Source organism: Salmo salar, chromosome 09, assembly GCF_965601325.2.
Source record: "Salmo salar chromosome 09, fSalSal1, whole genome shotgun sequence".
Taxonomy (NCBI): Eukaryota; Metazoa; Chordata; class Actinopteri; order Salmoniformes; family Salmonidae; genus Salmo; species Salmo salar.
The window spans coordinates 63,409,831-63,424,431 of record NC_138299.1 but is presented as its reverse complement, the minus strand read 5'-3'; the positions used below and the strand labels follow the sequence as shown (position 1 = coordinate 63,424,431).

Sequence of the window (14,601 nt, the reverse complement as noted above, 5' to 3'; positions counted from 1 at the left end):
TCCCAGAGAAAATTTGTGGGCAGAACTGAGAAAGCGTGTGCGAGCAAGGAGGCCTACAAACCTGACTCAGTTACATCAGCTCTGTCAGGAGGAATGGACCAAAATTCACCCAACTTATTGTGGGAAGCTTGTGGAAGGCTACACGAAACGTTTGACCAAAGTTAAACAATTTAAAGGCAATGCTACCGAATACTAATTGAGTGTATGTAAACTTGGAGCCCACTGGGAATGTGATGAACGAAATAAAAGCTGAAATAAATCACCCTACTATTATTCTGACATTTCACATTCTTAAAATAAAGTGGTAATCCTAACTGACCTAAGACAGGGAATTTTTACTAGGATTAAATGTCAGAAATTGTGAAAAACTTATGTATTTGGCTAAGGTGTATGTAAACTTTCGACTGTATATGGATATATATATTTACCCCAAAAATATGGGGGATTGGAAATGATGCAGACAATTACATTCATGAAAGCAACAATCTATCTGTAATATTAAAGCTGATCAACCCCTCAAAAAAAACATAGCATCCCTCTGTTTGAGCAGGGTGTTTTAGTAGGCTAAGCTAGCTAGCTGCATCTGCTAGCTTAGTAAGTGAAACTGAAAGTTAAAAAAAAATATGAAATATCTCTCTCTCGCTCTCTTGCTTCTCCTTCATTTTTGAAGAAATTAATTTCTTCAAAACAGTTCAACTATTGTCTTTCTCTCTCTTTGAGTCAGCTACTCACCACATTGTATGCAGTGCAATGCTAGCTAACTGAGGCTTATGCTTTCAGTAGTGATTCATTATCTGATCCTTTGATTGTGTGGACAACATGTCAGTTCATGCTGCAAGAGCTCTGATAGGTTGGAGGACGTCCTCCGGAAGTTGTAATAATTACTGTTTAATCTATGGAAGGGAGTGAGAACCATGAGCCTCCTAAAAATCGAATCAAATCAAATTTTATTGGTCACATACACATACTTAGCAGATGTTATTGTGAGTGTAGCGAAATGCTTGTGTTCCTAGCTCCAACAGTGCAGTAATATCTGACAAGGTTTTGTATTAAACTCAATGTACCCAGACGAGGACAGAAGCTAGCTGTCCTCCGACTACACCATGGTGCTACCCTATAGTGCTGTGGAGGCTACTGTAGACCTTGATTTAAAAACAGCGTGTTTTAATACATTTGGTGACGTGAATATATTAGTATAGTTTTATCTAAAAATGATCACTTTTTTAGTTTTACAATATACATTTTTATGAAATTCACTGGGGAGGATGGTCCTCCCCTTCCTCCTCTGAGGAGCCTTCATCGTTCCAAATGCATCCATTTGAGGCGAATGCTGTGGCAGAAAAAAAATTGACTCCCATTTCTGAACAGGGTAAGGTGTAAGTCAAAAAGTCTTAATGCGAATAGAGTCCATACTTCTGATGCAAAAATATCAACATTACAGAATACAAAATGCATGCAAACGGAGAAGGAAAATACATGTTGCATAACATAACAACAAACAAACCAAGAAAAGGCTAATACACTGGTGTTGAAACTAGAGCTGACCCCAATTAGTCGACTGGTCGATTGTTTGGTTGATTGTTTGATCAATTGGCTGTTGGTCAACCAATTTTTTGTTGTTGTGCTGGAGCAGTAGCAAATATATTTTTTTTTAAACGATGGGACACGAGACCCCTGTCTGATTCGCGCCCATCTCAGTGAACTAATCCATTGCGGAGGCTGCGTGGATGACACAGTCGATGAAGGGGAGTGTGAATGCTCTGGATAAGAGCTTCTGCTAAATGACGTAAATGTAAATGTAAAAATGAATGCGCTCTCTCCCCCCAATTTGTGCACATTCATTGTTTAATGACTTCGTTGTGTCAATTGTTTGCATTTGATTGTTAGTGTCTATCAATTCCCCATTACATACAATGTATCACCAGTAGCACATTTACAGTTCATTCCTACAATTTCTAATCTACAATGTTTGTTTTGGTTACGGTCATTTATGTTAATGCATTTAAAATGCTATTATTCCAGTATTTTACCGTCCTCATTGTCGGAGTGGACACGTTGTTTGCAAAGTGCACAACCTATGATTCTGAGAAACAAGTTCTGGTTTATTTCATTTTATTTATGAGTTGTCAATTTAGTCATTGTCTTTGGTTTGGAGCGCTCCTGTCAATGTTGAGTAAGCACCCGATTACGCATAGAAGCAAACCTACCTAATGACCTCTTATCCCTTGCACAAATGTCTACAACTGTGTTATTTCTGAGCTCAATGGCGCAGGAAACTGAGGGCCCAGAATATTTTATACAATTTATTTATTTATTTTATTTAACTAGGCAAGTCAGTTAAGAACAAATTCTTATTTATAATGACGGCCTAGCAAAAGGGAAAAGGCCTACTAAGGGGACGGGGGCTGGGATTAAAAATAAAAAAGTAGGACAAACACACATCACGACTCTTGTGGCGGGCTGGGTGCGTGGTCCGTGTTTCGAGGACGCATGGCTCTCGATCTTCGCCTCTCTCGAGTCCGTAAGTGAGTTGCAGCGATGGAACAAGACTATTACTACCAATTGGAAATCATGAAATTGGGGAGAAAAAGGGGGTAAAAAGTAGGAAAAAGAAAGATAAAAAAACAGAGTATACTGGGGGAGAAGGATACATCTGACCTAACGAGGGGGCAAGATAGACTGGACCTACTGGGAAAGCAGGGAACTCCAGACTTACTTGAGGAAACACTTGGCCTACAAGGAAGACAGGAAACCTAAACCCCACAAGGGATGAATGTACAATCTTCTTCTTCTTTAATAAGGTTTTATTGACGTACTACAACCAAATAGGTGTATTGCTGCCACCTACTGGGTGGAGTAAAAACTGAGATCCTTTAACGAAAAATAAATAAACAATAAAAATAAGACACACTAATACAATTTTCAAAAAACGAAACAAAAGTTAATGTACTCCTTCACTTAGTAAAATGTACTCAGATTCCTACACAGGCTCTGAGGCCTGAGAGGGGGAAGCATCTTCAAACAGCATACCCTTGTTTCAGCCGTGAAATCCTGGAGATCCAAGAATCTTTTAGGCTCTTTGACAGTGATTTCCTGTTTCTTACATTTTTTGTTAGTTAAAATGACTCACCTGCGCAGTAAATCAACCTTCTTCATGATTAGGGTTTCAGGATCTCTCAACCAACTGACATCCACAGACTGTTGGGCATCCACTGCCATAGCTTCACCATCTCTACTCGCTGCTTCGACAATTTTCACTGCCCCTGAATAGTAAACAGTAAACACACTGATAACTTAGTCGGCAGCCAAACTTCGGCATCGGGGAAAGTCACAGGTACAGGCTTGACCTTTTTTACAGTCACAGCTGGTGGGGACACTGACTGGCCTGATACACTGCCTAAGAAAAGGCCTGGACCTGACAAAGCCATTTAGTCACAGCTTTGGCCCCAACTAATTATACAATACAAAGGCCTCAATTGCTATTGTAAGTAGCCTTGTCAGACCCTGAACGGCCCATAAGGCAGGACAAGGAGTCCCCTTGTTGTGTGCAACAGGGAGGGGCAATTCAATGCAAGCTTCACTTGAACAAAGAAATTGATAAAACATTTCTAGCCTGTCTATCTATGGGTAACAGGGTTATCGTCTTCTGCTCAACCTGCTCAGTTTTCAACCACAAAACACCAGAAAATGGCCAAAAAAGGTAGAACCAGCTCACCTGCTTTTTCACTGTGATTTGACTATTAGATGTTAACTGTTTCATTTGAAAAAAAAGATTTTAAAAGCAATAGTTTCACCAGAAGGTGGTGCGGGCAGCACAACGAATCACCTGAGACACGCTGCCTGCCCCCCCAGACATCTACAGCACCCGGTGTCAAAGGAAGGCCAAGAAGGACCTCAGCCACAGACTGTTCACTTGGCTACCGTCTGACAGACGTAGACAGTAGAGGTGCATCAGAGCCAAGACAGAGAGACTAAAAAACTGATTCTATTACCAGGCCATCAGACTGTTGAACAGCCATCACTAACCGTTTACCAGGTGATACACACTCACTCACACAAACACACACAAGCCATCACACACACCTTATATTCACATATTCATATGATTTGATATTAAAACAAGAGTTCAGTTCACATAACAGGGTTGACCTTAAAATGAGGGACAGATTGTCTTTTTTTTACCTTGGATCACTCATCTTCAGAAATTACTTTGTCAAAGCAACAACATACCTATGGCTTTACAATGATGTTGAAAACTTGGATAAATGTTGGGATTAAGTGGGTTAAAATATTCCTAGAATTCACAGTGGATGCACTGAGGGGCATGTCAAAATGCAGATTTTTGGCACTTTAGCAAGTCTTTATTCAACCAGTTTCTATTCTGATTCAATCAATTTTCCATGTGGTCCATAATAAAGAGGACTTCATTGAATATATCAGGCTTTTAAAATTCTATATTTGTGTACAATATCTACTTAAAATATCAAAGAGATGCCAAAGGCACTCATTTCGTGGAATGACCCAGTTCATGTTCTTCATGTTTTGTTTTTGTCTAGGCTAAAAACCATAAGACAATGGGAGGTCTTGGAAGGTCACAGATGATCTTCTCAGAGGACAAATGTCACTGCCTGGAGAAATTCATGACCTTTAATTCCTGGGTGGTCGAGGTCCAACAATACTTTCTTGTACTCTGTCAGTGGATATCTTCTGCTGAAAATACTGTCAGAATTCTGTGCCTCTCTCAATATTCTACACACGCAAGTGGCTATTGTGTTGCCATATTGAGAGACCACAAAAAAAAAAAATATCCATGGACTGAAGAAATATACTGCTAAAAAAAATAAAGGGAACACTTAAACAACACATCCTAGATCTGAATGAAATAAATAATCTTATTAAATACTTTTTTCTTTACATAGTTGAATGTGCTGACAACAAAATCACACACAAATAATCAATGGAAATCCAATTTATCAACCCATGGAGGTCTGGATTTGGAGTCACACTCAAAATTAAAGTGGAAAACCACACTACAGGCTGATCCAACTTTGATGTAATGTCCTTAAAACAAGTCAAAATGAGGCTCAGTAGTGTGTGTGGCCTCCACGTGCCTGTATGACCTCCCTACAACGCCTGGGCATGCTCCTGATGAGGTGGCGGATGGTCTCCCGAGGGATCTCCTCCCAGACCTGGACTAAAGCATCCGCCAACTCCTGGACAGTCTGGTGCAACGTGGCGTTGGTGGATGGAGCGAGACATGATGTCCCAGATGTGCTCAATTGGATTCAGGTCTGGGGAACGGGCGGGCCAGTCTATAGCATCAATGCCTTCCTCTTGCAGGAACTGCTGACACACTCCAGCCACACGAGGTCTAGCATTGTCTTGCATTAGGAGGAACCCAGGGCCAACCGCACCAGCATATGGTCTCACAAGGGGTCTGAGGATCTCATCTCGGTACCTAATGGCAGTCAGGCTACCTCTGGCGAGCACATGGAGGGCTGTGCGGCCCCCCAAAGAAATGCCACCCCACACCATGACTGACCCACCGCCAAACCGGTCATGCTGGAGGATGTTGCAAGCAGCAGAACGTTCTCCACGGCGTCTCCAGACTCTGTCATGTCTGTCACGTGCTCAGTGTGAACCTGCTTTCATCGGTGAAGAGCACAGGGCGCCAGTGGCGAATTTGCCAATCTTGGTGTTCTCTGGCAAATGCCAAACGTCCTGCACAGTGTTGGGCTGTAAGCACAACCACCACCTGTGGACGTCGGGCCCTCATACCACCCTCATGGAGTCTGTTTCTGACCGTTTGAGCAGACACATGCACATTTGTGGCCTGCTGGAGGTTATTTTGCAGGACTCTGACAGTGCTCCTCCTTGCACAAAGGCGGAGGTAGCGGTCCTGCTGCTGGGTTGTTGCCCTCCTACGGCCTCCTCCACAACTCCTGATGTACTGGCCTGTCTCGTGGTAGCGCCTCCATGCTCTGGACACTACGCTGACAGACACAGCAAACCTTCATGCCACAGCTCGCATTAATGTGCCATCCTGGATGAGCTGCACTACCTGAGCCACTTGTGTGGGTTGTAGACTCCGTCTCATGCTACCACTAGAGTGAAAGCACCGCCAGCATTCAAAAGTGACCAAAACATCAGCCAGGAAGCATAGGAACTGAGAAGTGGTCTGTGGTCCCCACCTGCAGAACCACTCCTTTATTGGGGGTGTCTTGCTAATTGCCTATAATTTCTACCTGTTGTCTATTCCATTTGCACAACAGCATGAGAAATGTATTGTCAATCAGTGTTGCTTCCTAAGTGGACAGTTTGATTTCACAGAAGTGTGATTGACTTGGAGTTACATTGTGTTGATTAAGTGTTCCCTTTATTTTTTTGAGCAGTGTATATAAATTCTACTAATTCTAATTATATTGGGTCTCCATAGCCTGAGTGCCAGTCTGGTTGTGCTATCATGCCAATTCCTTGTCACTGATTGTCGTGCCCAACAATGAGCTTGACAATGAGCAATGGAGTTGGTAAGAGCACAAACAGATCGGAGACCAGGCTAGGGTCTCTACACCTAAGGCACATATCACATGATGGCAAGGCATACCATTGGCAAGGCATAAAATGGCGTTGGTATCTTAAAATGCAAGATATCCACTTTTGTCGTATTCACAAACTCAACATATACTCAAGGAATATCTAAGTAAATATCAAAATCACAACACACAAGACTTGAGCTATTACTATCCCCAACACAGCAGGGTCGGGGAACTGTGGTAAGTCTACTGTTTGACAGGTTCATTTTAAAGTATTTCTACTGACTTTTCGAACGTCATTTTTAATATACAGCCGTAAACTCAGCTTAGCCTGACAATGTAAGGTGGCACCAGCTCGCTAATCATCAAAAACACCCTAAACACATAGAGTTTACGTCCATAGTTAGAAGGACTTTAAACACTGCATGACTTACCAAAGGCCTGGGCTACATGTAAAGTGGCTTCAGAAAGTATACACACCCCATTACTATTTCCACATTTTGTTGTGTTACAGCTTGAATTTATATTAAATCGATTAGATTTAGATTTTGTGGCACTGGCCTACACAATACCCCATAATGTCAAAGTGTAATTATGTTTTTAGACATTTTTACAAATTAATAAAAAATGAAAAGCTGAAATGTCTTGAGTCAATAAGTATTCAACCCCTTTGTTATGGCAAGCCTAAATAAGTTCAGGAGTAAAAATGAACTTAACAAGTTACATAATACGTTTCATGGACTCACTCTGTGTGCAATAGTGTTTATCAAGATTTTTGAATGACTACCTCATCTCTATACCCCACACATACAATTATATGTAAGGTCCCTCAGTGGAGCAGTGGATTTCAAATACAGATTCAACCACAAAGACCAGAGAGGTTTTCCAATGCCTCGCAAAGAAGGGCACATGTTAGTAGATGGGTAAAAACAAACAGATATTGAATATCCCTTTGTGCACGGTGAAGTTATTAATTACACTTTGGATGGTGTATAAATACACCCAGGCACTACAAAGATACAGGCATCCTTTCTAACTCAGTTGCCGGAGAGGAAGGAAACCACTCAGGGATTTCATCATGATGCCAATACTGACTTTAAAACCGTTACAGAGTTTAATGGCTGTGATAGGAGATAACTGAGGATGGATCAACAACATTGTAGTTACTCCACAATACTAACCTAATTTACACAGTGAAAAGAAAAAAGCCTGTATAGATTAAAAATATTCCAAAACATGCATCCTGTTTGTAATAAGACACTTCAGTAAAACTGAATTTTCTGGGGCAAAGAAATGAACTCCATGTCCTGAATACAAAGTGTTATGTTTGGGGCAAATCCAACACAACACATGTTATGGGTATGCTTGTCATCAGCAGGACTAGGGAGTTTTTTCGGATAATAAGAAACGGAATAGAGCTAAGCACAGGCAAAATCCTAGAGGAAAACCGGGTTCAGTTTGCTTTCCAACAGACACTGGGAGACAAATTCATTTTTCAACAAGGCAAAAACCAATAAACATAAGGACAAATATAGACTGGAGTTGCATATCAAGACGACATTGAATGTTCCTGAGTAGCCTAATTACAGTTTTGACATAAATCGGCTTGAAAATCTATGGCAAGACTTGAACGTGGCTGTCTAGCAATGATCAATAACCAACTTGACAGAACTTTCATACTTTTTAAAAGAATAATGTGCAAATATTGTACAATCCAGATGTGCAAGGCTCTTAGAGACTTACCCAGAAAGACTCACAGCTGTAATCACTGCTAAAGGTGTTTCTAACATGTATTGACACTTAGGGGTGTGAATACTTATGTAAATTAGTAATTTATGTATTTGACTTTTTCAATACATTTGAAAAAACGTCCAAAAACGTTTTCACATTGTCATTATGGGCTATTGTGTGTCGATGTGTATTTGTTATTTAATCCATTTTTAATTCAGGCTGTCACATAACAAAATGTGAAATATGTCAAGCGGTATGAATACTTTCTGAAGACACTGTATTAGCACAAAGCAAGTATCACCAGGATAAGATGGCATAAAGCAGAGTAATCACCCCTGTTAGCACACTTTACATCACCACACATGTGACACATGATAACATCTTAACTCATGGGAAAGATATGGAGAACCTTTGAAGACTGGAGTGGATTTATACACACACATGCACACAGCTAAGTGTATTAGATTTACATACTCCTGATGTATGACTGTTGCAAAATAGACTAGGGAGCTAGTGCTTAGTGGTAATGTCTGGACCACATAAAAACTCTAAGCAATGCCTGTAAATGAGAGAAACATGGATATTGCCAGTGTTAACAATAGAGATTGAGTCATGCTGTCTCTGAGTCGTTTACCTAAAGGATAAGATACTCAAACTTCTCAAAGGTGATCTGTGTGTGGAATGGATTAAGTAATGGTGGGTATTGTTTCATAAAAAAAAAACGATGTAAAAGGATTACACAGGGGTTTAAAATATCAAGGAGAGGAACATAATATAACCTGAATCATCCAAGTTATTTTCTGTCTGCATAGGAACATGAGATTAAATAGAACACCTTCTGTTTGAGCATTACTACATTGTGGAGTGATTTTCAACATGTCACATGAAGTAGTAGACATACACTATACAGTTGAAGTCGGAAGTTTACATACACCTTAGCAAAGTACATTTAAACTCAGTTTTCACAATTCCTGACATTTAATCCTAGTAAGAATTCCCTGTTTTAGGTCAGTTTGGATCACCACTTTATTTTAAGAAAGTCAAATGTCAGAATAATAGTAGAGAGAATGATTTATTTCAGATTTTATTTCTTTCATCACATTCCCAGTGGGTCACAAGTTTACATACACTCAATTAGTAATTGGTAACATTGCCTTTAAATTGTTTAACTTGGGTCAAATGTTTCGGGTAGCCTTCCACAAGCTTCCCACAATAAGTTGGGTGAATTTTGGCCCATTCCTCCTGACAGAGCTGATGTAACTGAGTCAGGTTTGTAGACCTCCTTGCTCGCACACGCTTGTTCAGTTCTGCCCACACATTTTCTATAGGATTGAGGTCAGGGCTTTGTGATGGCCACTCCAATACATTGACTTCGTTGTCCTTAAGCCATTTTGACGCAACTTTGGAAGTATGCTTGTGGTCATTGTCCATTTGGAAGACCCATTTGCGACCAAGCTTCAACTTCCTGACTTATATCTTGAGATGTTGCTTCAATATATCCACATAACTGTCCTTCCTCATGATGCCATCTATTTTGTGAAGTGCACCAGTCCCTCCTGCAGCAAAGCACCCCCACAACATGATGCTACCACCCCCATGCTTCACGGTTGGGATGGTGTTCTTCGGCTTGCAAGCCTCCCCCTTTTCCCTCCAAACATAACGACGGTCATTATTGCCAAAAAGTTATATCTTTGTCTCATCAGACCAGAGGACATTTCTCCAAAAAGTACTATCTTTGTACCCATGAGCAGTTGCAAACCATAGTCTGGCTTTTTTTATGGCGGTTTTGGAGCAGTGGCTTCTTCCTTGCTGAGCGGCCTTTCAGGTTATGTCGATATAGGACTCGTTTAACTGTGGCTATAGATAGATACTTGTGTAACTGTTTCCTCCAGCATCTTCACAAGGTCCTTTGCTGTTGTTCTGGGATTGATTTGCACTTTTCACACCAAAGTACGTTCTTCTCTTGGAGACAGAACGCGTCTCCTTCCTGAGCGGTATGACGGCTGCATGGTCCCATGGTGTTTATCCTTGCATATATTGTTTGTACAGATGAACGTGGTACCTTCAGGCATTTGGAAATTGCTCCCAAGGATGAACCAGACTTGTGGAGGTCTACAATTTTGGTCTTGACTGATTTATTTTGATTTCCCCATGATGCCAAGCAGAGGCACTGAGTTTAAGGTAGGCCTTGAGATACATCCACAGGTACACCTCCAATTGACTCAGATTATGTCAATTAGCCTATCAGAAGCTTCTAAAGCCATGACATCATTTTCTGGAATTTTCCAAGCTGTTTAAAGGCACAGTCAACTTAGTGTATGTAAACTTCTGACCCACTGGAATTGTGATACAGTGAATTATAAGTGAAATAATCTGTCTGTAAACAATTTTTGCAAAAATTACTAGTGTCATGGACAAAGTAGATGTCCTAACCGACTGGCCAAACTATAGTTTGTTAACAAGACAATTGTAGAGTGGTTGAAAAACGAGTTTTAATGACTCCAACCTAAGCGTATGTAAACTTCCGACTTCAACTGTATATACACAAAAACTACGTGGACACCACTTCAAATGAGTGGATTTGGCTACTTCAGACACACCTGTTGCTGACAGGTGTGTAAAATCGAGCACGCAGCCATGCAATCTCCATAGCTAAATATTGGCAGTGGAACGGCCTTACTGAAGAGCTCAGAGACTTTCAACGTGGCACCGTCATAGGATGCCACCTTTCCAACAAGTCAGTTTATCAAATGTCTGCCCTGCTAGAGCTGCCCCAGTCAATTGTAAGTGCTGTTATTGTGAAGTGGAAACATCTAGGAGCAACAACAGCTCAGCCGCGAAGTGGTAAGCGACACAAGCTAACAGAACGGGACCGCTGAAACGCATAGAGCGTAAAAATGATCTGTCCTCGGTTGCAACACTTACTACCGCGTTCCAAACTGTGTAAAGCTTTCCACCATTGGACTCTGGCGCAGTGGAAATGTGTTCTCTGGAGTGATGAATCACGCTTCACCATCTGGCTGTCCGATGGACGAATCTGGGTTTGGCGGTTGCCAGGAGAACGCTACCTGCCCAAATGCATAGTGCCAACTCAAAAGTTTAGTTGAGGAGGAATAATGGTCTGGGGCTGTTTTTCATGGTTCGGGCTAGGCCCCTTAGTTCCAGTGAAGGGAAATCTTAACGCTACAGCATACAATGACATTCTACACGATTCTGTGCTTCCAACTTTTTGGAAAGAGCTCGGGGAAGGCCCTTTCCTGTTGCAGCATGACAATGTCCCCATGCACAAAGTGAGGTCCATACAGAAATGGTTTGTCCAGATTGGTGTGGAAGAACTTGACTGGCCTGCACAGAGCCCTGACCTCAACCCCACTGAACACCTTTGGGATGAATTTCAACGCCGACTGTGAGCCAGACCTAATCGTCAAACATCAGTGCCTGATCTCACTAATGCTCTTGTGGCTGAATGGAAGCAAATCCCCACATCAATGTTCTAACATCTAGTGGAAAGCTTTCCCAGAACAGTGGAGGCTGTTATTGAAGCAAAGGGGGGACCAACTCCATTTAATGGCCATGATATTGTAATGAGATACACACACGTTACTCAATCATTGTACCCACACTGCGTCAACAAGCATCTGCGTAGCCAGTCTTGGTTCTATTTGTGACGCGCTGCAAGTCCCGCCTCCCCCATCTCCTTATTGGTTTTTAGGAGCATATACTGTACCCACGTGGGTGATTGAAAGATCAACTGAGGTCCACACTCCAATTGGTGGTGGTAATGCACCTTAAAATTGGTTGCCAACCACCATATAAAGTCCAAAGAAGAAGGAGAAGCCTGATTGAGGAGAGATTACTAGAAACAAACTCTGTTTCCCCTTTTAGCTGTGGATTAATTGTAGGAGTAGATGACCTTGTGCATTTCAGGTAAAATAACAACCCAATGTTTATATCCCAGGACAAATTTGCAAGCAACAGCAAGCTAGGTAGCTAAATTCTCATACATGTTTAATGCTTTTCGACCTGTCCCCAAATTAATATAGTTGGTTCAGAGTTCGTTTTGATTTTTCAACCTGTGTGTCCTGATCGCGTCTGGTGTGGGTGGACAAAATGAACATGCGGTGGCGCAAGGGACGCGGTCTAGATCAGCATGTCATGCATTATCAACCAAACTGATGCTCTCTTGTCTGCACAATGTCATGTGTGACAAGCGAACGAAGTGCCGCAAGTATTGTCACAAACGCTGCCAATGTCCAAAAATGCAGCTAGATTACGATAATAGGCTATATAATTCTACATTTGGGTTTGGCCGAAAACAACATCATTGCACTATTAGCTACCAGTTCAAAGCTTCGTATCGGAGGACTTTATATAACATGTCAGTGCAACAAATGTGAATAGTCTTGATCTTCGAAGAGGACATGACAAATTATGATTTTTCATCGGACCAAAGGCAGAAAAGTTCATTTTAAAGTAGCCTGTGTCATAAAATAATTCATGACATTTCAACAGTTGGAAGTAAACATGTTAATCCACACAAAGATAGTATCCTACCTCAGTTCCCGTACCGACGTTATCAAGCCTAAAATGAGTTTTCCATAGACAGTAGGCTAGTTTACTCACATATTATAAGCACAATATCCCGACGAGTTCCGGACTTTTTGGACGGACATTAGGTCATGTGCATTCGCGCCGTCGTTTTCCTCTATCCAGCACTGTTCATCCTCCTCTTCGAAGAACGATACTCTCTTGTGATACATTCTGGCCTTCGTTAACATATGGGCAGTAGTGACTCTCTCTACCGTCTCATTGTTTTGTGACAAACTTCCGAAGTCAAGCACGTCAGTTTGGACTTCAGAATGAAGCCGGCGTGTGCTTGAGTTCTCAGCCAGCCCTACCGTCTATTTCCCCAGGTCGTTGTACAACTCCGGGCTAGTCTGCAAAAGTCAATTTAGGAGGTTGTAGTGGTCCAGCCCATTTCTGCCAAATGAACGCTCATCAATCACCGTCTTCATCTTCACCACTGCCACCACCACCACTAGGCTACTATAATCACACGAGTAACAGGTGAAGTGTTTGCCTTGGTACTGAAAGATGTTTGCTTGCTTTACATTATTGCTTTCTTTGAATTATAAATCCCCGATCTGTTGGTTTGATGTAGCGCTCAGCCATGTGAATACTAGTGCAGCACTCTTACGGCAATCTAGTCTGCTTCTAATTTGCTTCTCAGCTTCTAGAGTGGTTGTACTTTCTTATGGAAGTATGTATGCGCGGTGGCACCATATCCCCCAAGGTACTGTTACATGACTCAAACAGGCATACTGTACATGAAATATGCGGTAGTAAACGATAGATATAAAACGCTTAATTACTGGCCACCTCTGGGGGATGTGTGAAATGTTTGACTCCAAAGGTCGTGAGTGACAATAGAAAAACGCTATAGTAGACCTTAAAACTCTTTAAAAAAAATGATATAAAATATATATTTAAAGTCTAAATCGTTGGGGGGGGGGGGGGGGTTCTAAACTGACAAATGGAATTGTTTTAAGATGGTCATACTATGGATCATTTGGCTATTTGAATTAGAGTTTTAGGACACCTTTAGGTATATAAAAAAATATGACAAAATTATTTGATAAAATTGTGATTTTGGCCTTTACAACTAAAGCCCATAGAAACACATTGAATAACACATTCAAGGACAGTAAAAAAAATCATCAGAAGAAATAAGGTTTTGAAGTGTGTCCTAAATCTAGGAGATATTTAAAAAAAACTCTGAGAATATTTTGGATATTTTTAACACATAATTATTTAATCCCATTTTTTGGGTAGGCACAAAACTACCTTCATACTTCCATTTGTTTTTTAAAACAGGTGCCGGTTACCTTCAGACGGGTCCCGTGACACTTGTGGTCCCTGAGCAAAACGGATGGATTTTGATGGGAATTTTTTTGCACTGGTGCGTCAATCGACTCTAGGGGGTTAAATGCGTCTGAGATGCATTTAAATATATTGCATAGGGCGGCGCACAATTGTCCCACCGTTGTCTGGGTTAGGGGAGGGTTTGGCCGGGGGGCTTTACTTAACTCATCGCGCTCTAGCTACTCCTTGTGACTGCAAGCTAATTTCGGTCGTCAGTTGAATGGTGTTTCCTCCAAGACATTGGTGCAGCTTTCTTCCTGGTTAATCGAGTGGGTGATTAAGAAGTGCGGCTTGTCGGGTCATGTTTCGGAGGACGCATGACTCAACCTTCGCCTCTCCTGAGCCCGTTAGGGAGTTGCAGCAACGAAACAAGATCGCAATTGGATATCAAAAAGTTGGGGAGAAAAAGGGGGGC

At 41.5% G+C, this 14,601-nt stretch overlaps 1 protein-coding gene across 1 annotated transcript in view; it reads right to left on the bottom strand.

The window, feature by feature from the left end:
- Positions 1-13,217, bottom strand: part of trpc3 (transient receptor potential cation channel, subfamily C, member 3) — a 98,796-nt gene extending 85,579 nt beyond the window's left edge. Inside the window, exon 1 of the mRNA XM_082955845.1 lies at positions 12,888-13,217. Within this exon, the coding sequence (XP_082811971.1) occupies positions 12,888-13,042 (155 nt within the window). The 5' untranslated portion in view covers positions 13,043-13,217. The remainder of the gene's footprint in view (positions 1-12,887) is intronic.
- Positions 13,218-14,601: the final 1,384 nt, after the last annotated feature.